We start from the raw sequence: 26197 nt of genomic DNA, 5'->3' as shown, positions 1-26197 counted from the left end.
AGGGTCACTGGGGGAATTGGAGAGGGTCATTGGGGGGAATTGGAGAGGGTCACTGGGGGAATTGGAGAGGGTCACTGGGGGGAATTGGAGAGGGTCACTGGGGGGAATTGGAGAGGGTCATTGGGGGGAATTGGAGAGGGTCACTGGGAGGAATTGGAGAGGGTCACTGGGGGGAGTTGGAGAGGGTCACTGGGGGGAGTTGGAGAGGGTCACTGGGGGAATTGGAGAGGGTCACTGGGGGGAATTGGAGAGGGTCACTGGGGGGAATTGGAGAGGGTCATTGGGGGGAATTGGAGAGTGTCACTGGGGGGAATTGGAGAGTGTCACTGGGGGGAATTGGAGAGGGTCACTGGGGGGAATTGGAGAGGGTCACTGGGGGGAATTGGAGAGGGTCATTGGGGGGAATTGGAGAGTGTCACTGGGGGGAATTGGAGAGTGTCACTGGGGGGAATTGGAGAGGGTCATTGGGGGGAATTGGAGAGGGTCACTGGGGGGAATTGGAGAGGGTCACTGGGGGAATTGGAGAGGGTCACTGGGGGGAATTGGAGAGGGTCACTGGGGGGGGGGGGAATTGGAGAGTGTCACTGGGGGGAATTGGAGAGGGTCACTGGGGGGAATTGGAGAATGTCACTGGGGGGAATTGGAGAGTGTCACTGGGGGGAATTGGAGAGTGTCACTGGGGGAATTGGAGAGTGTCACTGGGGGGAATTGGAGAGGGTCACTGGGGGGAGTTGGAGAGGGTCACTGGGGGGAGTTGGAGAGGGTCACTGGGGGGGAATTGGAGAGGGTCACTGGGGGGAATTGGAGAGGGTCATTGGGGGGAATTGGAGAGGGTCATTGGGGGGAATTGGAGAGGGTCACTGGGGGGAATTGGAGAGGGTCACTGGGGGAATTGGAGAGGGTCACTGGGGGGAATTGGAGAGGGTCACTGGGGGGAATTGGAGAGGGTCATTGGGGGGAATTGGAGAGGGTCACTGGGGGGAATTGGAGAGGGTCACTGGGGGGGAATTGGAGAGTGTCACTGGGGGGAATTGGAGAGGGTCACTGGGGGAATTGGAGAGGGTCATTGGGGGGAATTGGAGAGGGTCACTGGGGGAATTGGAGAGGGTCACTGGGGGGAATTGGAGAGGGTCACTGGGGGGAATTGGAGAGGGTCATTGGGGGGAATTGGAGAGGGTCACTGGGAGGAATTGGAGAGGGTCACTGGGGGGAATTGGAGAGGGTCACTGGGGGATTGGATATTGTGGGGGGTCCAGAACAAGGGGGCATAACCTTAAAATTAGAGCCAGGCCTTCCAGGGGTGATGTCAGGAAGAACTTCTTCACACAAAGGGGAGTGGGAATCTGGAACTCTCTCCCCCAAAAAGCTGTTGAGGCCGGGGGTCAATTGGAAATGTCAAAACGGAGATTGATAGATTTTTGTTGGGTGAGGGGATTAAGGGTTACAGAACCAAGGCGGGTAGATGGAGTTAAGATACAGATCAGCCATGATCTGACTGAATGGCGGAACAGGCTCGAGGGGCTGAATGGCCTCCACCTGTTCCTATCGGTTGAAAAGCTGATCCATCCCTGCCCCAGGCCCTCAGCGCTCGATTAACCGCCCTTACCTGGCATTGGCTCCTCCCTGTTGCAGATCTGGTAGACCAGAGCAGTCGATGCGAGGATGAGCAGGACGGCCAGGATGATGCTGGCAACCATTGGGATGAAGTCATCCCGGAACGGGTTATAGCCTTAATCAGCAGAGAGAAGCAACTGGTTATCAGGAGACTGAGTGAGGGAGGGAAGGGAAGGGAGGGGAAACAGAAGGAAAAGGAAAAGAAGAAAGGGGAAAGAAAGGAAAGAAATTGGATATAAATAGCGTCTTTCACAACTTCAGGACGTCCCAAAGCCAATTTGTGCACAGCAAGATCCCACAATCAGCGATGTGATAAATGACCAGATCATCTGATTTTAGAGATGTTGGTTGAGGGATAAATATCGGCCCCAGGACAATAGGGAGAACTCCCCCCTGCTCTTCCTTAAATAGTGGCCCTTGCATTGTTTATGTCCACCTGAGAGGGCAGACCGGGCCTCAGTTTAATGTCTCATCCTGAAAGACGGCACCTCTGACAGTGCAGCACTCCCTCAGTACTGACCCTCTGACAGTGCAGCACTCCCTCAGTACTGACCCTCCGACAGTGCAGCGCTCCCTCAGTACTGACCCTCCGACAGTGCGGCGCTCCCTCAGTACTGACCCTCCGACAGTGCAGCGCTCCCTCAGTACTGACCCTCCGACAGTGCGGCACTCCCTCAGTACTGACCCTCCGACAGTGCAGCGCTCCCTCAGTACTGACTCTCCGACAGTGCAGCGCTCCCTCAGTACCGACCCTCCGACAGTGCAGCGCTCCCTCAGTACTGAACCTCCGACAGTGCGGCGCTCCCTCAGTACTGACCCTCCGACAGTGCGGCACTCCCTCAGTACTGACCCTCCGACAGTGCAGCGCTCCCTCAGTACTGACCCTCCGACAGTGCGGCGCTCCCTCAGTACTGACCCTCCGACAGTGCGGCGCTCCCTCAGTACCGACCCTCCGACAGTGCAGCGCTCCCTCAGTACTGACCCTCCGACAGTGCGGCGCTCCCTCAGTACCAGCATCGGGGAGTGTCTGCCTGGATTATGGGGCTCAAGTCTCTGGAGCGGGGGCTCAAACCCATGACCTTCTGAATCAGAGGCGACAGTGTGTTACCCACTGAGTCATGGCCGACACGTGGTAAGGCAAGAGACTGTGGAGACAGCGACACTTTACTGTACAGGAAATAACTCTACCCACCTGATTCACCTTGGAGCACTGGGGAGTCAACTGGAAAAAAAGCAAAACGACCAATATCAGGCTAAGTATTACCATCAGACTTATTGACAACTGAAAGATTATACAGAGTATAGCGATGACGAGCAACAGGGTAGAACAGATCTGGACACACAACTCTCACGGGGGTTTAATTTTCAGCTGAATCCAGATACTGCCCCTCCTCACGCATTCAATGGGGACTTGGCCCTGATGCGAAGAGGGAGACCAACTCAATCACACGTCCTTCTGGAGGATCTGCTATCATTGACACTGCAAAGCAAGAGAGATCATCCCGATTCTAGTGGAGCACAAGATGGTTTGGAGATTTGACTGCACAACTGAGGGAGAGGGAGGATGTGATTAGTGCCAACATGGGTGATCTCAATGTTATTACCACCATCGCTCGTCTCTCGTTCTTACAGGAACATTGGAATTGCTAGATGGATAAAGACCTAAGGTCCATCGAGTTCACCGTCTACCGTCCTGCCAGTCGCCTGATACAAGGATAATGCAGTTGTTGACTAATCATCACAATCAATCTCTTATCAATGAGTCTCCAACAGACCCAGACATGAGGCGAGGAAAACCCCCAGTGGTGGAGAGTTTGGGAACCAGAGGTCCAAAGTCACCTGTTCCTCCCGAGCATGGGTGGAGGCCATTCAGCCCCTTTCAGGAGTGAAGTTAGGAAACACTTCTACACGCAAAGGGTGGTAGAAGTTTGGAACTCTCTTCCGCAAACGGCAGTTGATGCTAGCTCAATTGCTAATTGTAAATCTGAGATTGATAGATTTTTGTTAACCAAAGGTATTAAGGGATATGGGCCAAAGGAGTTAGGTCATAGATCAGGCTCGAGGGGCTGAATGGACTCCTCCTGTTCCTATTTTCGAGCCTGTTCCTCCATCAATTAGATCATGGCTGATCTGTACCTCAACTCCATTTACCCCTGAGCTCTATATCCCTCGATACCCCTTCCCTAAGAAGAATCTATCGATCTCAGTCTTGAAATTTCCAATTGACCCCCGGCCTCAACAGCTTTTTGGGGGGAGAGAGTTCCAGATTCCCACTCCCCTTTGTGTGAGGAAGTGCTTCCCGACATCACCCCTGAACGGCCTGGCTCTAATTTTAAGGTTCTGCCCCCTTGTTCTGGACTCCCCCCACCAGAGGAAATAGTTTCTCTCTATCGACCCTATCGAATCCTTTAATCATCTTAAACCCCTCGATTAGATCACCCCTCAATCTTCTACACTCGAGGGAATACAAGCCCAGTCTGTGCGACCTGTCCTCGGAATTTAACCCTTTTAGCCCCGGTTATCATTCTGGTGAATCTGCCCTGCACCCCCTCCAAGGCCAATATATCCTTCCTGAGGCGCGGTGCCCAGAACTGAACGCAGTCTCTCCAGGTGGGGGTCTGACCAGAACTTTATGCAACTGAAGCATAACTTTTGTGTTCCAGCCCCCCTCGAGATAGAGGCCAACATTCCATTGGCCTCTCTGATTCGTTTTTTGTACCTGTCCAGGAGCTTTTGATGATTCGTGTAGTCGGACCTCCAAACCTCTCCGCTCCTAGTTCTACACTTACCACGTGTCCTGTCTCAAATTACTCACGTGCTGAAACCCTAAAATGTTACTTTCTTTCTCCGAGTAGTGAGTGGGGTCTCCTGGGAGAAGATAATATGGAATGTTAGCCTTTATAAGCAGAGGGCTAGAATGCAAAAGGGAGGAGTTTTTGCTACAGCCAAACAAAGCCCTGGTTAGACCATATCTGGAGTACTGGGTTCAGTTCTGGGCACCGCACTTGAGGAAGGATATATTGGCCTTGGAGGGGGCGCAGTGCAGATTCACCAGAACGTTACCTGGACTCCAAGGGTTAGATTATGAGGAGAGATTACATAAACCAGGCTTGTATTATCCAGAATATAGAAGGTGAAGGGGAGACTTGATTGAGGTTTTAAGGATTTGGAAAGGAATTAATAGGGTGGATGGAGAGAAACTTTTTCTGCAGGTGGGGAGAGTCCAGGACAACCTTAAAATCAGAGCCAGGCCATTCAGGAGAGAAGTTATTAAACTCTTCTTCACGCAAAGGGTGGTAGAAGTGTGGAACTGTCTCCCACTAAAACCACCAGATGCCAGCTCGAATAATCATTTTAAATCTGAGAGCGATAGATTTTTGCTAGACAAGGGTATTAAGGGATATGGAACCAAGGCAGTGGGGGGTAGATGGAGTTAGGATACAGATCATCCATGATCTCACTGAATGGCGGAATAGGCTCGAGGGGCTGAATGGCCTCCTATGTCTTGGGCCTCTCCTTGCTGCGACATCGTGAGGTTCTCCTCCAAAGGCATCAGAGAAGGTGACATGCAGGTCATGGGTCAACGCCCCCTTGGGTTGAAACTCATCTCGTTCGGGACCCAACAGTCAAGGAGAGCAACTCGTCGTCCTCGGCCGGGGGGGCTGAATTTGGAGCCAGGTCCCAGCGCGCCCAGCCTCCAACACTCCAGGAGCTCTGGGGCGATTGAGTAGAACATCCCGCAGGGCCAACAATGGCTGCGACCTGCACACGCGTGACCCCGGCGCTCTCCGGTAAGGGGGCGAAGGTCGGGAGGTCATGGGGGCCAACGAGCCCACAACCGCGCCCCCCCCGCTCCACTCTGCAACCCAACACACTCCTGCCATCGGTCGCCCAACGTGTCCCTCCTCGCCTCCCCAACGGCCAATCGGGAAGGCGAACGGACTCTTCGTTCCCCGATTGGATGATTCTTGACTGTCAATCAAACCAGACATTTCTCCTCCTGCCCCCCCAATCCCCAATATATTTTTATGACCAGATGGAGGCAGATTCAATCGTGGCTTTCAAAAAAGGGAATTGGATAAGTACTTGAAGGGAAAAAATTTGCAGGGCTACAGGGAAAGGGCGGGGGAATGGGACTAGCTGGATTACTCTTGCAAAGAGCCGGCACGGGCTCAATGGGCTGAATGGCCTCCTTCTGTGCTGTGACCATTCTACGACCAATAAGTGAAAGAGTTCAAAGGAAATGAAAACACAATTTTGCGCTTGGCGTCTCGCAGAGATTAACCTTCAAATCCTTGAAGGCTCCAGGGGCGATCCTGGATGGGTTGGAAACCCCTCCCTCTTAGTTTAAACAGGGGGGCAAAGTCGCCCCCCTCGACCCCCGCCGGCCCCCGCCCACCCCCCCCCCGCCCCCCCCCCCGCGTACATTCACAAATCACGCCGGCGTCTTCCTTGTGATGGCAATCGTGCTCAGCCCATTCTGAGGAACGGCAGCCCCACAACACGGGCTCCACGCCCCGGCACTCCACGTTGTCCAGCCATATCGGGACGCTGTGGCCGGCCGCGACGATGCTCCCTCCCTCGCCGGTGGCGTTGGCGGCTTCTCCGCAGCCCAGCTGCCGACACACGACACCGGCGTCTACCAGGCTCCAGCCGTCGTCACACACCGTCCCCCAGGAGCCGTTGTACTTGATCTCCACTCTGCCACTGCACTGGTTGCTGCCGCTCGCCAAACGGATGCCCTCTGGTTCTGGGGCAATAAGAAGGACAGGGTGAGATACAGAGTAAAGCTCCCTCTACACTGTCCCGTCAAACACTCCCAGGGCAGGTACAGGGTTAGATACAGAGTGAAGCTCCCTCTACACTGTCCCGTCAAACACTCCCAGGGCAGGTACAGGGTTAGATACAGAGTAAAGCTCCCTCTACACTGTCCCGTCAAACACTCCCAGGGTAGGTACAGGGTTAGATACAGAGTAAAGCTCCCTCTACACTGTCCCGTCAAACACTCCCAGGGTAGGTACAGGGTTAGATACAGAGTGAAGCTCCCTCTACACTGTCCCATCAAACACTCCCAGGGCTGGTACAGGGTTAGATACAGAGTAAAGCTCCCTCTACACTGTCCCGTCAAACACTCCCAGGGCAGGTACAGGGTTAGATACAGAGTAAAGCTCCCTCTACACTGTCCCATCAAACACTCCCAGGGGCAGGTACAGGGTTAGATACAGAGTAAAGCTCCCTCTACACTGTCCCGTCAAACACTCCCAGGGCAGGTACAGGGTTAGATACAGAGTAAAGCTCCCTCTACACTGTCCCATCAAACACTCCCAGGGGCAGGTACAGGGTTAGATACAGAGTAAAGCTCACTCTACACTGTCCCGTCAAACACTCCCAGGGTCAGGTACAGGGTTAGATACAGAGTAAAGCTCCCTCTACACTGTCCCATCAAACACTCCCAGGGGCAGGTACAGCAACGTTGTGTGTGGATATCGGGTGAGGACAGGTCTGGTCTGAGCTGGGATATTTACCAGGTTTATTTCCGTGATGCCCCTTGCAGTCTAGACTCGGGCAGGACACCAAGCCTCTTGGGTGTCCTGCTGCGACTGAAAACAGGGCTTTTGAAGATCTGAGAGTGAGAACGTACCTAAGCAATTGTCATCGTCCGGATCCCGGTAATATCTCCCAGTACATTGGTTCAGATTTTCTTCCAGCAGTTTCAAATTTGCTTCTGAAAAGGAAAGTATTTTGTGACTGACTATTAAATGCAAGGAATCAGGCCCATTTATTTTTAGAAACCGCTTCAAATTAATGGAGACATGTTTCCAGCTGGGCACCAACCCCAAGAACGTCATAGCATCGTACAGCACAGAAGGAGGCCATTCGGCCCATCGTGCCTGTGCTGGCTCTTTGAAAGATCTATCCAATTAGTCCCACTCCCCCCCTGCTCTTTCCCCAGAGTCCTGCAAATTTTCCCTTCAAGTATTTATCCAATTCCCCTTTTGAAAGTTATTATTGAATCTGCTTCCACCGCCCTTTCAGGCAGCGCATTCCAGATCAGAACAACTCACTGCGTAAAAAAACATTCTCCTCATCTCCTCCTCTGGTTCTTTTACCAATTATTTTAAATCTGTGTCCTCTGGTTACCGACCCTCCTGCCACTGGAAACAGTTTCTCCTTATTTACTCTATCAAAACCCCTCATGATTTTGAACACCTCGATTAAATCTCCCCTTAACCTTCTCTGCTCCAAGGAGAACAATCCCAGCTCCTCCAGTCTCTCCACATAACTGAAGTCCCTCATCCCCGGTCCCATTCTGGTAAATCTCCTCTGCACCCTCTCCAAGGCCTTGACCTCCTTCCTAAAGTGCGGTGCCCAGAATTGGACACAATACTCCAGCTGAGGCCCAACCAGTGTTTTATAAAGGGTTTAGTATGACTTCCTCGCTTTTGTACTCTATGCCTCTATTAATAAATCCCATCTGCTTATTTAACCACCTTCTCAACCTGTCCTCTCCAAGTTTTTGTTTGACCCATGCCTTGAATGCAGTCTCCTCTTTCTCACTACTGACCCACAATACGAGATGCTGCTCCCACCCAAATCCAAATTTTCACACCAGCACTGCTCAGGAGAAAGAAACAATTTGCATTTCTACAGCGTCTGTCACAAACTCAGGACGTCCCAAACTGCTTTACAGTCAATGAACTACTTTTTTTTTTGAAGTGTGGTCACTGCTGAAATGTGAGAAACTTGGCAGCTAATTTGCGCACAGCAAGATCCCACAAACAGCAATGTGATAAATGACCAGATCATCTGTTTTGTTGATGTTGGTTGAGGGATAAATATCGGCCCCAGGACACCGGGGAGAACTCCCCCTGCTCTTCTTCAAATAGTGGCTGTCAGAACTTTTACATCCACCTGAGGGCAGATGGGGCCACAGTTAAATGTTTCATCTGAAAGACGGCACCTCCGACAGTGCAGCGCTCCCTCAGTACTGACCCTCCGACAGTGCAGCGCTCCCTCAGTACTGACCCTCCAACAGTGCAGCGCTCCCTCAGTACCGACCCTCCGACAGTGCGGCGCTCCCTCAGTACCGACCCTCCGACAGTGCGGCGCTCCCTCAGTACTGACCCTCCGACAGTGCGGCGCTCCCTCAGTACTGGACCGGGGGAGTGTCAGCCTGGATTACGGGGCTCGAGTCTCTGGAGTGGGGGCTCGAACCCACGACCTTCTGACTCGGAGGCGAGAGACTGACAGAGAGAGAGAGAGCTACTCACCGAGCCACAGCAGAGCATTTGCCTGAAACGCGTCCTTACTTGAACAGACGACTCCCGCATCCTCCTTGTGTGAGCAATCGCTGTTGCCCCATCGCTGCGGCTCGCAGTCCCACAGGGAGGCCTCAGTTCCTTTGCAGGCCACGTTGTCCAGCCAGATCCGCCCGCTGCCCATCCCGAATGCGGACGAGTTGACGGCCAGAACCGATGGGCCGCAGCCCAGCTGCATGCAGACGACATCCGCGTCCGCCTTGTCCCAGAAGTCGTCGCAGACGGAGCCCCAGGAGCCATCATGGTAAACCTCGACCCTGCCGGAGCAAGAGCTCAGCTCCTCACTCAGACGCACACGTCCTGTTCGATCGGGTGGAGGGAGATTGAGAGAACTTGCATTTATATGGCGCCCTTCACAACCTCAGGATGTCCCAAAGAGCTTTACAGCCAAATGGAGGACTTTTTTTTTTAAAAGGAAGGTCACTCTTGCAATGTAGGAAACGCGGCAGGCAATTTGCGCACAGCAAGATCCCACAAACAGCGATAAGTGACCAGCTCATCTCTTTGTGATGTTGGTTGAGGGATAAATATCGGCCCCAGGACACCGGGGAGAACTCCCCCACTGCTCTTCTTCGAAATAGTGGCCGTGGGATTTTTATACGTCCCACCTGAGAGGGGCAGGCGGGGCCTCGGTTTAACGTCTCATCCGAAAGACGGCACCTCCAACAGTGCGGCGCTCCCTCAGTACTGACCCTCCAACAGTGCGGCGCTCCCTCAGTACTGACCCTCCGACAGTGCGGCGCTCCCTCAGTACTGACCCTCCGACAGTGCAGCACTCCCTCAGTACTGACCCTCCGACAGTGCGGCGCTCCCTCAGTACTGACCATCCGACAGTGCGGCGCTCCCTCAGTACTGACCCTCCGACAGTGCGGCGCTCCCTCAGTACTGACCCTCCGACAGTGCAGCGCTCCCTCAGTACTGACCCTCCGACAGTGCAGCACTCCCTCAGTACTGACCCTCCGACAGTGCAGCGCTCCTTCAGTACTGACCCTCCGACAGTGCAGCGCTCCCTCAGTACTGACCCTCAGACAGTGCAGCACTCCCTCAGTACTGACCCTCCGACAGTGCAGCGCTCCTTCAGTACTGACCCTCCGACAGTGCAGCGCTCCCTCAGTACTGACCCTCCGACAGTGCGGCGCTCCCTCAGTACTGACCCTCCGACAGTGCGGCACTCCCTCAGTACTGACCCTCCGACAGTGCAGCGCTCCTTCAGTACTGACCCTCCGACAGTGCAGCGCTCCCTCAGTACTGACCCTCCGACAGTGCAGCGCTCCCTCAGTACTGACCCTCCGACAGTGCGGCGCTCCCTCAGTACTGACACTGGGGGAGTGTCGGCCTGGATTATGGGGCTCAAGTCTCCGGAGTGGGGGCTCGAACCCACGACCTTCTGACTTGGAGGCGAGAGAGAGAGAGAGAGAGAGAGACCCACTGATCCTCGGCCGACACTCAGGTACACGCTGCCCAGTCATCTCCCCCCAAAAGCCATGAGCTTGGAAGCCGGTGAGTCTGCTGGACGTCCCGTCACCAACACTGACCTGAACAGTTGACCAGGACACGATGCGAGCTGTGGTTCTGAGCCAGATTCAGCGTCAATGTGAGGCAGCTCGAGAGATTCTGCTCTCTTCCTGCACAGTTCACGACCAGGAACTTGGTGTTCTCTGCATCGACCGTCTGTGATTCCTTGAAGGCCTCGCCCCTTGGTTCCCCGCATGCCTTCATTCGACAGACCACCCTGCTCTCCTCCTCACCCCACGAGGCACCCAGTATTGTCGCGTTCTCTCCGTCCTTCTTGAGTCGGACCACCAACGTACACATGGACCCAGAACCTTCCACAGGCTCGATCTCCCAATCCGCGGCTGAAATATCGGCAGGCAGTTTTTAAATTTACCTCTCGCTGTTAATTCTTTTTCCTTCGCTCACTCACCACTCTCTGCAATCTTTAATTGCAACGCTCTCACCAAACCCAAATCACCTGCAGGCTTTGACACATAGAAAGACATGGAATTTACAGCACAGAAACAGGCCATTCGGCCCAGCTGGGCCTTGCTGGCGTTTATGCTCCACACGAGCCTCCTCCCACCGATCTTCATCTAACCCAATCAGCATATCCTTCCATTCCTTTCCTCCCCCTCTTCATTAATCTCCATGTAACTCTCTCTCTCTCTCTCCATTGATCCCCATGTAACTCTCTCTCTCTCTCTTCATTAATCCCCATGTAACTCTCCCTCTCTCTCCATTAATCCCCATGTAACTCTCTCTCTCTCTCTCTCTCCATTAATCCCCATGTAACTCTCTCTCTCTCCATTAATCCGCATGTAACTCTCTCTCTCTCTCTCTCCATTAATCCCCATGTAACTCTCTCTCTCTCTCTTCATTAATCCCCATGTAACTCTCTCTCTCTCTCTCTCTCCATTAATCCCCATGTAACTCTCTCTCTCTCCATTAATCCGCATGTAACTCTCTCTCTCTCTCTCTCCATTAATCCCCATGTAACTCTCTCTCTCTCTCTCCATTAATCCATGTAACTCTCTCTCTCTCTCTCCATTAATCCCCATGTAACTCTCTCTCTCTCTCTCTCTCTCCATTAATCCCCATGTAACTCTCTCTCTCTCTCTCTCTCCATTAATCCCCATGTAACTCTCTCTCTCTCTCTCTCCATTAATCCCCATGTAACTCTCTCTCTCTCTCCATTAATCCTCATGTAACTCTCTCTCTCTCTCTCCATTAATCCTCATGTAACTCTCTCTCTCTCTCTCTCCATTAATCCCCATGTAACTCTCTCTCTCTCTCTCTCCATTAATCCCCATGTAACTCTCTCTCTCTCTCTCTCCATTAATCCCCATGTAACTCTCTCTCTCTCTCTCCATTAATCCTCATGTAACTCTCTCTCTCTCTCTCTCCATTAATCCCCATGTAACTCTCTCTCTCTCTCTCTCCATTAATCCCCATGCAACTCTCTCTCTCTCCATTAATCCTCATGTAACTCTCTCTCTCTCTCTCCATTAATCCTCATGTAACTCTCTCTCTCTCTCTCTCCATTAATCCCATGTAACTCTCTCTCTCTCTCTCTCCATTAATCCTCATGTAACTCTCTCTCTCTCCATTAATCCTCATGTAACTCTCTCTCTCGCTCTCCATTAATCCCCATGTAACTCTCTCTCTCTCTCTCTCTCCATTAATCCTCATGTAACTCTCTCTCTCTCTCTCTCCATTAATCCCCATGTAACTCTCTCTCTCTCTCTCTCCATTAATCCTCATGTAACTCTCTCTCTCTCTCTCTCTCCATTAATCCCCATGCAACTCTCTCTCTCTCCATTAATCCATGTAACTCTCTCTCTCTCTCTCCATTAATCCCCATGTAACTCTCTCTCTCTCTCTCTCCATTAATCCCCATGTAACTCTCTCTCTCTCTCCATTAATCCCCATGTAACTCTCTCTCTCTCCATTAATCCCCATGAAACTCTCTCTCTCTCTCTCCATTAATCCCCATGTAACTCTCTCTCTCTCTCTCTCTCCATTAATCCTCATGTAACTCTCTCTCTCTCTCTCCATTAATCCCCATGTAACTCTCTCTCTCTCTCTCCATTAATCCCCATGTAACTCTCTCTCTCTCTCCATTAATCCCCATGTAACTCTCTCTCTCTCTCTCCATTAATCCCCATGTAACTCTCTCTCTCTCCATTAATCCCCATGAAACTCTCTCTCTCTCTCTCCATTAATCCCCATGTAACTCTCTCTCTCTCTCTCTCTCTCCATTAATCCCCATGTAACTCCCTCTCTCTCTCTCTCCATTAATCCCCATGTAACTCCCTCTCTCTCTCTCTCCATTAATCCCCATGTAACTCTCTCTCTCGCTCTCCATTAATCCCCATGTAACTCTATCTCTCTCCATTAATCCCCATGTAACTCTCTCTCTCTCTCTCTCCATTAATCCCCATGTAACTCTATCTCTCTCTCTCTCCATTAATCCCCATGTAACTCTCTCTCTCTCTCTCTCTCCATTAATCCCCATGTAACTCTCTCTCTCTCTCTCTCTCCATTAATCCCCATGTAACTCTCTCTCTCTCTCCATTAATCCCCATGTAACTCTCTCTCTCTCTCTCTCTCTCCATTAATCCCCATGTAACTCTCTCTCTCTCTCTGTCTATTAATCCCCATGTAACTCCCTCTCTCTCTCTCTCTCTATTAATCCCGATGTAACTCTCTCTCTCTCTCCATTAATCCCCATGTAACTCTCTCTCTCTCCATTAATCCCCATGTAACTCTCTCTCTCTCCATTAATCCCCATGTAACTCTCTCTCTCTCCATTAATCCCCATGTAACTCTCTCTCTCTCCATTAATCCCCATGTAACTCTCTCTCTCTCTCTCTCCATTAATCCCCATGTAACTCTCACCCTCTCCATTAATCCCCATGTAACTCTCTCTCTCTCTCTCTCCATTAATCCCCATGTAACTCTCACCCTCTCCATTAATCCCCATGTAACTCTCTCTCTCTCTCCATTAATCCCCATGTAACTCTCTCTCTCTCTCCATTAATCCCCATGTAACTCTCTCTCTCTCTCGCTCTCCATTAATCCCCATGTAACTCTCTCTCTCTCTCTGTCTATTAATCCCCATGTAACTCTCTCTCTCTCTCTCTCTCTATTAATCCCCATGTAACTCTCTCTCTCTCTCTCTCTATTAATCCCCATGTAACTCTCTCTCTCTCTCTCCATTAATCCCCATGTAACTCTCTCTCTCTCCATTAATCCCCATGTAACTCTCACCCTCTCCATTAATCCCCATGTAACTCTCTCTCTCTCTCCATTAATCCCCATGTAACTCTCTCTCTCTCTCTGTCTATTAATCCCCATGTAACTCTCTCTCTCTCTCTCTCTATTAATCCCCATGTAACTCTCTCTCTCTCTCTCCATTAATCCATGTAACTCTCTCTCTCTCTCCATTAATCCCCATGTAATTCTCTCTCTCTCTCCCTATTAATCCCCATGTAACTCTCTCTCTCACTCTCCATTAATCCCCATGTAACTCCCTCTCTCTCTCCATTAATCCCCATGTAACTCTCTCTCTCTCTCTCTCCATTAATCCCCATGTAACTCTCTCTCTCTCTCTATTAATCCCCATGTAACTCTCTCTCTCACTCTCCATTAATCCCCATGTAACTCTCTCTCTCTCTCTCTCTATTAATCCCCATGTAACTCTCTCTCTCTCTCTCCATTAATCCCCATGTAACTCTCTCTCTCTCTCTCTCCATTAATCCCCATGGAACTGTCTCTCTCTCTTCATTAATCCCCATGTAACTCTCTCTCTCTCTCTCCATTAATCCTCATGTAACTCTCTCTCTCTCTCCATTAATCCATGTAACTCTCTCTCTCTCTCCATTAATCCCCATGTAATTCTCTCTCTCTCTCTCTATTAATCCCCATGTAACTCTCTCTCTCTCTCTCCATTAATCCCCATGTAACTCTCTCTCTCTCCATTAATCCCCATGTAACTCTCTCTCTCTCTCTCCATTAATCCCCATGTAACTCTCTCTCTCTCTCCATTAATCCCCATGTAACTCTCTCTCTCTCTCCATTAATCCCCATGTAACTCTCTCTCTCTCCATTAATCCCCATGTAACTCTCTCTCTCGCTCTCCATTAATCCCCATGTAACTCTCTCTCTCTCCATTAATCCCCATGTAACTCTCTCTCTCTCTCTCTCCATTAATCCCCATGTAACTCTCTCTCTCTCTCTCTCCATTAATCCCCATGTAACTCTCTCTCTCTCTCTCTCCATTAATCCCCATGTAACTCTCTCTCTCTCTCCATTAATCCCCATGTAACTCTATCTCTCTCTCTCTCCATTAATCCCCATGTAACTCTCTCTCTCTCTCTCTCTCTCCATTAATCCCCATGTAACTCTCTCTCTCTCTCTATTAATCCCCATGTAACTCTCTCTCTCACTCTCCATTAATCCCCATGTAACTCTCTCTCTCGCTCTCCATTAATCCCCATGTAACTCTCTCTCTCTCTCTGTCTATTAATCCCCATGTAACTCTCTCTCTCTCTCCCTCTATTAATCCCCATGTAACTCTCTCTCTCTCTCCCTCTATTAATCCCCATGTAACTCTCTCTCTCTCTCTCTCTCTACATTAATCCTCATGTAACTCTCTCTCTCTCTCCATTAATCCCCATGTAACTCTCTCTCTCTCCATTGATCCCCATGTAACTCTCTCTCTCTCCATTAATCCCCATGTAACTCTCTCTCTCTCTCTCTCCATTAATCCCCATGTAACTCTCACCCTCTCCATTAATTCCCATGTAACTCTCTCTCTCTCTCCATTAATCCCCATGTAACTCTCTCTCTCTCTCCATTAATCCCCATGTAACTCTCTCTCTCTCTCTTCATTAATCCCCATGTAACTCTCTCTCTCTCTCTCCATTAATCCCCATGTAACTCTCTCTCTCGCTCTCCATTAATCCCCATGTAACTCTCTCTCTCCATTAATCCCCATGTAACTCTCTCTCTCCATTAATCCCCATGTAACTCTCTCTCTCTCTCCATTAATCCCCATGTAACTCTCTCTCTCTCCATTAATCCCCATGTAACTCTCTCACTCCATTAATCCCCATGTAACTCTCTCTTTCTCTCTCCATTAATCCCCATGGAACTCTCTCTCTCTCCATTAATCCCCATGTAACTCTCTCTCTCTCTCCATTAATCCCCATGTAACTCTCTCTCTCTCGCTCTCCATTAATCCCCATGTAACTCTCTCTCTCTCCATTAATCCCCATGTAACTCTCTCTCTCGCTCTCCATTAATCCCCATGTAACTCTCTCTCTCTCGCTCTCCATTAATCCCCATGTAACTCTCTCTCTCTCTCCATTAATCCCCATGTAACTCTCTCTCTCTCTCTCTGTCTATTAATCCCCATGTAACTCCCTCTCTCTCTCTCTCTCTATTAATCCCCATGTAACTCTCTCTCTCTCCATTAATCCCCATGTAACTCTCTCTCTGTCTATTAATCCCCATGTAACTCCCTCTCTCTCTCTCTCTCTCTCCATTCATCCTCATGTAACTCTCTCTCTCTCTCCATTAATCCCCATGTAACTCTCTCTCTCTCCATTAATCCCCATGTAACTCTCTCTCTGTCTATTAATCCCCATGTAACTCCCTCTCTCTCTCTCTCTCTCCATTAATCCCCATGTAACTCTCTCCCTCTCCATTAATTCCCATGTAACTCTCTCTCTCTCTCCATTAATCCCCATGTAACTCTCTCTCTCTCTCTCTCTATTAATCCCCATGTAACTCTCTCTCTCTCTCTCTCCATTAATCCTCATGTAACTCTCTCTCTCTCTCTCTCCATTAATCCCCATGTAACTCTCTCTCTCTCTCCATTAATCCCCATGTAACTCTCTCTCTCTCTCTCTATTAATCCCCATGTAACTCTCTCTCTCTCTCCATTAATCCCCATGTAACTCTTTCTCTCTCTCCATTAATCCCCATGTAACTCTTGCGCTCTCTCCATTAATCCCCATGTAACTCTCTCTCTCTCTTCATTAATCCCCATGTAACTCTCTCTCTCTCTCTCCATTAATCCCCATGTAACTCTCTCTCTCTCCATTAATCCCCATGTAACTCTCTCTCTCTCCATTAATCCCCATGTAACTCTCTCTCTCTCTCCATTAATCCCCATGTAACTCTCTCTCTCTCCATTAATCCCCATGTAACTCTCTCTCCCTCTCCATTAATCCCTCTCAAAAATGTTTCATCTCACCCTATCACCATATCCTTCTATTCCTTTCTCCCTCATGTGTTTATCCAGCTTCCCCTTAAATCCATCTACACTATTCACCTCAACTACTCCTTGTGGGAGCGAGTTCCACATTCTCACCACTCTCTGGGTAAAGAAGTTTCTCCTGAATTCCCTATTGGATTTATTAGTGACTATCTTATATTTATGACCCCCTAGTTCTGGTCTCCCCCACAAGTGAAAACATCTTCTCTACGTCTACCCTATCGAACCCTTTCATAATTTTAAAGACCTCGATCAGGTCACCTCTCAGCCTTCTCTTTCCTGGAAACATAGAAAGATAGAAAATAGGAGCAGGAGTGGGCCATTCGGCCCTTCGAGCCTGCTCCACCATTCAATATGATCATGGCTGATCCTCTATCTCAATACCATATTCCCCCTCTCTCCCCATACCCCTTGATGCCGTTTGTGTCTAGAAATCTATCGAGCTCCTTCTTAAATATATTCAGTGACTTGGCCTCCACAGCCTTCTGTGGTAGAGAATTCCACAGGTTCACCACCCTCTGAGTGAAGAAATTTCTCCTCATCTCAGTCCTAAACATCCGACCCCGTATCCTGAGACTGTGACCCCTCGTTCTGGACCCCCCAGCCAGGGGAAACATCCTCCCTGCATCCAGTCTGTCTAGCCCTGTCAGAATTTTATATGTTTCAATGAGATCCCCTCTCATTTTTCTAAACTCGAGTGAATACAGGCCGAGTCGACCCAATCTCTCCTCATACGACAGTCCTGCCATCCCAGGAATCAGTCTGGTGAATGTTTGCTGCACTCCCTCTATGGCAAGTATATCCTTTCTTAGGTAAGAAGACCAAAACTGCACACAACACTCCATGTGTGGTCTCACCAAGGCCCTGTGTAACTGCAGCAAGACATCCCTGCTCCTGAACTCAAATCCTCTTGCAATGAAGGCCAACATACCATTTGCCTTCCTAACTGCTTGCTGCACCTGCATGTTTGCTTTCAGTGACTGGTGTACAAGGACACCCAGATCCCTTTGTACATCAACATTCCCCAATCTATCACCATTTAAATAATACTCTGCCTTTCTGTTTTTCCTTCCGAAGTGGATAACTTCACATTTATCCGCGTTATACTGCATCTGCCATGTATTTGCCCACTCACTCAACTTGTCTAAATCGCGGAGAAAAGAGCCCGTTCCATATCCGTCCCAAGCAAACACGTGATTAATTAATAGACTATTCAACTGCAGGGGCATCGCATTTTCTGATTAATGTCCAGTGACCCCCCTGCCAGATGGTGTGGGTAAGAAAGAACGAACTTGCATTTATATCGTGCCTTTCACGACGTACTTTTTTGAAGCGTGGTCACTGTTGTAATGTAGGAAAGGCGGCAGCCAATTTGCGCACAGCAAGATCCCACAAACAGCAATCTGATTAATGACCGGATAATTTTTTTTTTAAAGTGATGTTGGTTTTTTTTTAATTCATTCACGGGATGTGGGCGTCGCTGGCGAGGCCGGCATTTATTGCCCATCCCTAATTGCCCCTTGAGAAGGTGGTGGTGAGCCGCCTTCTGGCGAGACTGTACAACTGAGTGGCTTGCTGGGCCATTTCAGAGGGCAATTAAGAATCAACCACGTTGCTGTGGGTCTGGAGTCACATATAGGCCCAGACCGGGTAAGGACAGCAGGTTTCCTTCCCTAAAGGGCATTGGTGAACCAGATGGGTTTTTACGACAATCCGGTAGTTTCATGGCCATCATTACTGATACTAGTATTTTTAATTCCAGATTTTATTTTAATTAATTGAATTTAAATTCCCCAGCTGCCGTGGCGGGATTTGAAGTCATGACTCCGGATTAATAGTCCAAGCCTCTAGATTACTAGTCCAGTAACATAACCACTATGCTACCATACCCGATTGATAAGGGATAAATATTGGCCCCAGGACACCGGGGAGAACTCCCCCTGCTCGTCTTCGGAATAACGGCCCGTGCGATCTTTTACACCCACCTGAGAGGGACAGGCGGGGGGCCTCGGTTTAACGCCTCATCCGAAAGACGGCACCTCTGACAGTGCAGCACTCCCTCAGTACGGGATTTAGTGCTCGAGTCTCTGGAGTGGGGGCTCGAACTCATGACCTTCCGACTCGGAAGTAAGTGAGAGAGAGCGAGAGAGAGCTGCCCTCTGAGCCACTGCAGACAGCAAAAAGTCAAGTGAGGACGAGTCAGGTATGGCTGCAATTCCCCCCATGGTTGAACAGCCGATCGTATCTCAGTGAGGAATGGTCACATGGGACGAGGGGGAAGGGAAGGATGTTATCCAGGGAATCTGTGGCCCAAAGAGACAACGCTGGCAGGAGGGCAGTGGGGAAAGAATCACAACCACAGGGCAAGAAACAAATTAATCGCAATAAAATATTAACAAATACTTAAGATATTGGAAGAATAGTATTTTGAATTCTTACCTGTGGCCCCAAGTATAACCAGTGTCAGGAGAACGACTTCCATCATTTGACGCAGAGTGGGGCCTGTGTTAATGAGAAAATGGAGAGTGTTACATTACTCAGTCCAGGGGGTCAGGGAGAGTTAGAGGGTCAGGGAGCATCCGGGGAGGGGGGGGAGCAGGGAGCGTCCGGGGGTGGGGGGTCAGGGAGCGTCCGTGGGGGGAGGGGGTCAGGGAGCGTCTGGGGGGGGTCAGGTAGCGTCATGGGAGTCATTTATCACATCGCTGATTGTGGGATCTTGCTGTGCGCGAATTTGGCTGCTGTGTTTCCTACATCACGACAGTGACCACACTTAAAAAAAAAACAGTACTCTGTTGGCTGTAAAGCGCTTTGGGACGTCCCGAGTTTGTGCCCTCTCAGAGCAGACTCACGGAATGACTCAGCCGCTGACTGGTGTCGAGCAGACACACGTCCTGGCTCGAGTGACGAAAGGGACGAATCGTAAGGGAAGCCGCCAGCGGTGAAATGACCCAGAGCGGGACTCCAAGCCTCCGCGTTGGAAAAGGCAGGTATACGTGCAACTCGGGCACACGTTGGAGATTCAAATCAATGGGAGAGAAAGCGGAGCAGGGAGTCCAAACCCCCGACACCCGATCCTGGTACACAATCACTCACTTGTGAAATCTTCACCCATAACCAGTATTAACTGGGCACAAAAGAAAGAACTCCCATTTCTCTCACGCCTTTCACCACCTCAGGACGTCCCAAAGCGCTTTGCAGCCAATGAAGTACTTTATTTTTTGAAGTGTGGTCACTGTTGTAATGTAGGAAACGCGGCAACCAATTTGCGCACAGCAAGATCCCACAAACAGCAATGTGATAAATGACCAGATCATCTGATTTTTTTAGTGACGTTGGTTGAGGGATAAATATCGGCCCCAGGACACCGGGGAGAACTCCCCCCTGCTCTTCCTTGAAATAGTGGCCGTGGGATCTTTTACATCCACCTGAGAGGGGCAGACGGGGCCTCGGTTTAATGTCTCAGCTGAAAGTCGGCACCTCCGACAGTGCGGCGCTCCCTCAGTACTGACCCTCCGACAGTGCGGCGCTCCCTCAGTACTGACCCTCCGACAGTGCGGCGCTCCCTCAGTACTGACCCTCCGACAGTGCGGCGCTCCCTCAGTACCGACCCTCCGACAGTGCGGCGCTCCCTCAGTACTGACCCTCCGACAGTGCGGCGCTCCCTCAGTACTGACCCTCCGACAGTGCGGCGCTCCCTCAGTACTGACCCTCCAACAGTGCGGCGCTCCCTCAGTACTGACCCTCCGACAGTGCGGCGCTCCCTCAGTACCGACCCTCCGACAGTGCGGCGCTCCCTCAGTACTGACCCTCCGACAGTGCGGCGCTCCCTCAGTGCTGACCCTCCGACAGTGCGGCGCTCCCTCAGTACTGACCCTCCGACAGTGCGGCGCTCCCTCAGTACTGGCACTGGGGGAGTGTCGGGCTAGGATTATGGGGCTTGAGTGTCTGGAGTGGGGGCTCGAACCCACGACCTTCAGACTCAAGGGGCGAGAGAGAGAGTGGGAGAGAGATAGAGAGAGAAAGAGAGAGAGAGATAGAGAGCGGGAGATAGAGAGAGAGAGGGAGCGAGAGCGGGAGATAGAGAGAGAGAGGGAGAGAGACAGCGCTACCAAACGCAGCCAGGGCTGGCTGATGGTTGTTTCACCATTGCAAGTATTTGGAAAAAACAAGTTTAACGCTGCATTGAGTGAAACAGTTATAAGACTAAAAATAGATGGATATTTCCTTTTATCTGAACACAGAAATGGTTTGAATACTGGTGATAATAAGCTTACTGATGCTGAGATAAGACAAGTATCTGATTCCCCGACCCATGCCTTTCCATTCGATGTGCGTAGTTCTATCCTTTCGAACCGCAGTCTCCCCACCAGACGCCCACGTCACGGGGTCACGGGTCAGCCTGCTCCCGGCCGAGGTGATTAAACCCTTTGACCTCCTCCTGTAGCCGCTGCTCACCAGACAACCGATCCCTCTCCCGGGCCGAAGTTATTGGTTCGCTCGGTGGCCCGGGCACTTTGCAAAAGTGAAGAAGTCAGCTGAGGCGCAGAGAGACGGTTATCGAGGGCGGGGGAAGGGGGAGGAGGGGGGGGGCACAGCCGCAGATGGAGGCTGATAATACGAGCAGCTCGCAGGCTGCGGGCTGTAGGCGGGGGGTGGGCATCAAACGCCAACCTGCAGCCGTTGGCATCAACGCGAGGCGCCCGCTCCCTCTCTCTCTTCCCCAACTCCCCCCTCACCATGGTACAGCAGACGCCCGCCCCTCCCGGTGTAAAAGCAAACTCCACGGAGCAGAGCAGGTCTCACCCCCAAGTCGGGGCCGAGTTATCCCATCTCGGGCTGGGGGCCTGTAACTGGCCTCAGACCCCCTCCCACCCCGCGTTAGGGAGGGATGGGGGGAGGGCGGGCGGGGAAGCAGGCAGGGTTCCTGCTTTCGTTGGCTACCTGGTGACTGCTGCTGGAATGTGTGTGAGTGTGACTGGGTGTGTGTGTGTGTGAGAGAGAGAGTGAGTGTGTGTGTGAGTGTGCGAGAGTGTGACTGTGTGTGAGAGAGAGTGTGACTGTGTGTGAGTGTAAGCGTGAGTGAACACGTGAATGTACATGTGAGCGTGCGTGTGTGTGAACGTGAGAGTGTCAGCGTGAGTGTGAACACGTGAGTGTATGTGTGAGTGTGTGTGTGTGAACGTGAGTGTGCACGTGAGTGTGTGTGAGTGAACGTGAGTGTGCACGAGTGTATGTGTGTACGTGTGAGTGTACGCATGAGTGTACGCGTGAGTGTGTGTGTGAACATGAGTGAATGTGAGTGTACGTGTGAGTGTGCACATGAGTGTATGTGTGTGAATGTGTGAGTGCACGCATGAGTGTGTGTGTGAATGTGAGTGAATGTGAGTGTACGTGTGAGTGAATGTGAGTGTGTACGTGTGAGTGTGTGTAACGTGAGTGAATGTGAGTGTGTACGTGTGAGTGTGTGTGTGAACGTGAGTGAATGTGAGTGTGTACGTGTGAGTGTGTGTGTGAACGTGAGTGAATGTGAGTGTGTACGTGTGAGTGTGTGTGTGAATGTGAGTGAATGTGAGTGTGTACGTGTGAGTGAATGTGAGTGTGTACGTGTGAGTGTGTGTGTGAACGTGAGTGAATGTGAGTGTACGTGTGAGTGTGTGTGTGAACGTGAGTGAATGTGAGTGTGTACGTGTGAGTGAATGTGAGTGTGTACGTGTGAGTGTGTGTGTGTGAATGTGAGTGAATGTGAGTGTGTACGTGTGAGTGTGTGTGTGAACGTGAGTGAATGTGAGTGTGTACGTGTGAGTGAATGTGAGTGTGTACGTGTGAGTGTGTGTGTGAACGTGAGTGAATGTGTGTGTACGTGTGAGTGAATGAGTGTGTACGTGTGAGTGTGTGTGTGAACGTGAGTGAATATGAGTGTGTACGTGTGAGTGTGTGTGTGAACGTGAGTGAATGTGAGTGTGTACATGTGAGTGAATGTGAGTGTGTACGTGTGAGTGAATGTGAGTGTGTACGTGTGAGTGTGTGTGTGAACGTGAGTGAATGTGAGTGTGTACATGTGAGTGAATGTGAGTGTGTACGTGTGAGTGAATGTGAGTGTGTACGTGTGAGTGTGTGTGTGAATGTGAGTGAATGTGAGTGTACGTGTGAGTGTGCACATGAGTGTATGTGTGTGAATGTGTGAGTGCACGCATGAGTGTGTGTGTGAATGTGAGTGAATGTGAGTGTACGTGTGAGTGAATGTGAGTGTGTACGTGTGAGTGTGTGTAACGTGAGTGAATGTGAGTGTGTACGTGTGAGTGTGTGTGTGAACGTGAGTGAATGTGAGTGTGTACGTGTGAGTGTGTGTGTGAACGTGAGTGAATGTGAGTGTGTACGTGTGAGTGTGTGTGTGAATGTGAGTGAATGTGAGTGTGTACGTGTGAGTGAATGTGAGTGTGTACGTGTGAGTGTGTGTGTGAACGTGAGTGAATGTGAGTGTACGTGTGAGTGTGTGTGTGAACGTGAGTGAATGTGAGTGTGTACGTGTGAGTGAATGTGAGTGTGTACGTGTGAGTGTGTGTGTGAATGTGAGTGAATGTGAGTGTGTACGTGTGAGTGTGTGTGTGAACGTGAGTGAATGTGAGTGTGTACGTGTGAGTGAATGTGAGTGTGTACGTGTGAGTGTGTGTGTGAACGTGAGTGAATGTGTGTGTACGTGTGAGTGAATGAGTGTGTACGTGTGAGTGTGTGTGTGAACGTGAGTGAATATGAGTGTGTACGTGTGAGTGTGTGTGTGAACGTGAGTGAATGTGAGTGTGTACATGTGAGTGAATGTGAGTGTGTACGTGTGAGTGAATGTGAGTGTGTACGTGTGAGTGTGTGTGTGAACGTGAGTGAATGTGAGTGTGTACATGTGAGTGAATGTGAGTGTGTACGTGTGAGTGAATGTGAGTGTGTACGTGTGAGTGTGTGTGTGAATGTGAGTGAATGTGAGTGTGTACGTGTGAGTGAATGTGAGTGTGTACGTGTGAGTGAATGTGAGTGTGTACGTGTGAGTGTGTGTGTGAACGTGAGTGAATGTGAGTGTGTACGTGTGAGTGAATGTGAGTGTGTACGTGTGAGTGTGTGTGTGAATGTGAGTGAATGTGAGTGTGTACGTGTGAGTGTGTGTGTGAATGTGAGTGAATGTGAGTGTGTACGTGTGAGTGAATGTGAGTGTGTACGTGTGAGTGTGTGTGTGAATGTGAGTGTGTACGTGTGAGTGAATGTGAGTGTGTACGTGTGAGTGTGTGTGTGAATGTGAGTGAATGTGAGTGTGTACGTGTGAGTGTGTGTGTGAACGTGAGTGAATGTGAGTGTGTACGTGTGAGTGAATGTGAGTGTGTACGTGTGAGTGAATGTGAGTGTGTACGTGTGAGTGAATGTGACCATGATCATGGCTGCGATGACTCCCCACCCCATCCCCGTTAAACTGCCTGCCGACACGGTCTAGACTGACCACAGGAACAATGGCGTGTGTCTCTCGAGCCGAGCCCCAGAAAAGGAGGGAGAGGAGGTTAAGGGCCGGGAGACCGTTACAAACTCTGTCCTGAAGCAGTGCAGCTAACAGGCCTCTCCCAGCTGTGGAACGTAATCAGATTACTGATCAGTAATTCCCCTCGGCAATAAACTACCTGTAATAACTGCCACTGTCTGACTTCAGTAAATAATTAATTGTTTTTTAATGCCAGTTTACAATCTGCAATCATCCTAAATCCACCATTTTTCATGTTTGTGTTTTCTGTCTAACTTAGGAACACAGGAACAGGAGGAGGCCATTCAGCCCCTCGAGCCTGTTCCGCCATTCAATTAGATCATGGCTGATCTGTATCTTAACTCCCTCTACCCGCCTTGGTTCTGTAACCCTTAATCCCCTCACCCAACAAAAATCGATCAGTCTTGAAAACTCCAATTGATCCCCGGCCTCCACAGCTTTTTGGGGGAGAGAGTTCCAGATTCCCACTCCCCTTTGTGTGAGGAAGTGCTTCCCGACATCACCCCTGAACGGCCTGGCTCTAATTTTAAGGTTCTGCCCCCTTGTTCTGGACTCCCCCCACCAGAGGAAATAGTTTCTCTCTATCGACCCTATCGAATCCTTTAATCATCTTAAACCCCTCGATTAGATCACCCCTTAATCTTCTACACTCGAGGGAATACAAGCCCAGTCTGTGCAACCTGCCCTCGGAATTTAACCCGTTTGCTCTTACAAAGAGCCAGCACGGGCTCGATGAGCCGAATGGCCTCCTTCTGTGCTGCAGACACTCTATAATTCGAACCCCTTTTAGCCCCCTGGTATCGTTCTGGTGAATCTGAGGGGTGTTAATTGCACCCCCCCCCCAACTTATTCCCCTTGTGCCAGGCCCAACACTTGGCAGAGACGAGAGGGGGTGAGGAATCTGTACAGCTGCCCACGGACCCCTGCCCATCTGAACGGTCCCATTCAACACAACTCTCCCCTCACAAGCAGCGCTGACTGGCCCTTAATCCCAGCGGCTGTTTTTAAACCAACACTTTCACTGAAGCAGCAGGTCGAGGAACTGAACGCAGGCATGGGACCCTGCTCTTTATTGAAGGTGGCAGGGCAGGTTGAGAAGGCTGTTAAAAAAGCATAAGGGGGTCCTGGGCTCTATAAACAGAGGCACAGAGTACAAAAGCAAGGGAGTTATACTAAACCCTTTATAAAACACTGGTTCGGTCTCAGCTGGAGTATTGTGTCCAATTCTGGGCACCGCACTTTAGGAAAGATGTCAAGGCCTTGGAGAGGGTGCAGAGGAGATTTACCAGAATGGTCCCAGAGATGAGGGACTTCAGTTATGTGGAGAGACTGGAGAAGCTGGGATTGTTCTCCTCAGAGCAGAGAAGGTTAAGGGGAGATTTAATCGAGGTGTTCAAAATCATGAGGGGTTTTGATAGAGTAAATAAGGAGAAACTGTTTCCAGTGGCAGGAGGGTCGGTAACCAGAGGACACAGATTTAAAATAATTGGTAAAAGAACCAGAGGGGGAGATGGGGAAACATTTTAGTATGCAGCGAGTTGTTATGAGTGTGCCTGTGCCGGCTCTTTGAAAGATCTATCCAATTAGTCCCACTCCCCCCCTGCTCTTTCCCCACAGCCCTGAAATTTTTCCCTTCAAGTATTTATCCAATTCCCCTTTTGAAAGTTATTATTGAATCTGCTTCCACCGCCCTTTCAGGCAGCGCATTCCAGATCAGAACAACTCGCTGTGTAAAACAAAATCCTTAAGCCGCTTCTAAAAACCTTTTTGCACAGCTTGAGAAAACACATTTTTAAAAATACTTCATCAGCAACGCGAATAAAATGCCACTTTTCCCCCATGCAAATTCTAAACAGCAACATCTTGCATTTATATAGCGCCTTTAACGTAGTAAAACGTCCCGAGGTGCTTCACAGGAGCGTAAATCAGACAGAATTTGACACCGAGCCACATAAGGAGATATTAGGA

General features: G+C 50.2%; 2 protein-coding genes across 9 annotated transcripts in view; both read right to left on the bottom strand.

The window, feature by feature from the left end:
• LOC137306238 (von Willebrand factor A domain-containing protein 7-like) overlaps positions 1-20524 on the bottom strand; it is a 141658-nt gene extending 121134 nt beyond the window's left edge. Inside the window, exon 1 of one of the 2 annotated variants that reach the window (XM_067975368.1) lies at positions 20388-20524. The gene's annotated coding sequence lies outside the window, so the exon portion shown is untranslated. Of the gene's footprint in view, positions 1-9625; positions 9844-20387 lie in introns of those variants that run through there. The other variant, XM_067975367.1, reaches the window with a different exon arrangement.
• Positions 1-26197, bottom strand: part of LOC137306239 (scavenger receptor cysteine-rich type 1 protein M130-like) — a 55387-nt gene that overhangs the window by 23073 nt on the left and 6117 nt on the right. For all 7 annotated transcript variants that reach the window (XM_067975371.1, XM_067975376.1, XM_067975372.1 and 4 more), the window contains exons 2-8: positions 19153-19215; positions 10469-10789; positions 8925-9233; positions 7256-7339; positions 6041-6364; positions 2807-2836; positions 1607-1729 (exon numbers count right to left, since the gene is read on the bottom strand). In XM_067975371.1, coding sequence (XP_067831472.1) covers positions 1607-1729; positions 2807-2836; positions 6041-6364; positions 7256-7339; positions 8925-9233; positions 10469-10789; positions 19153-19198 — 1237 coding nt within the window. In that variant the 5' untranslated portion in view covers positions 19199-19215. The remainder of the gene's footprint in view (positions 1-1606; positions 1730-2806; positions 2837-6040; positions 6365-7255; positions 7340-8924; positions 9234-10468; positions 10790-19152; positions 19216-26197) is intronic.

The sequence above is a fragment of the Heptranchias perlo genome, chromosome 42 (assembly GCF_035084215.1).
Source record: "Heptranchias perlo isolate sHepPer1 chromosome 42, sHepPer1.hap1, whole genome shotgun sequence".
In the NCBI taxonomy this organism is placed as follows: domain Eukaryota; kingdom Metazoa; phylum Chordata; class Chondrichthyes; order Hexanchiformes; family Hexanchidae; genus Heptranchias; species Heptranchias perlo.
This window is presented reverse-complemented; position numbering and strand designations above follow the sequence as displayed.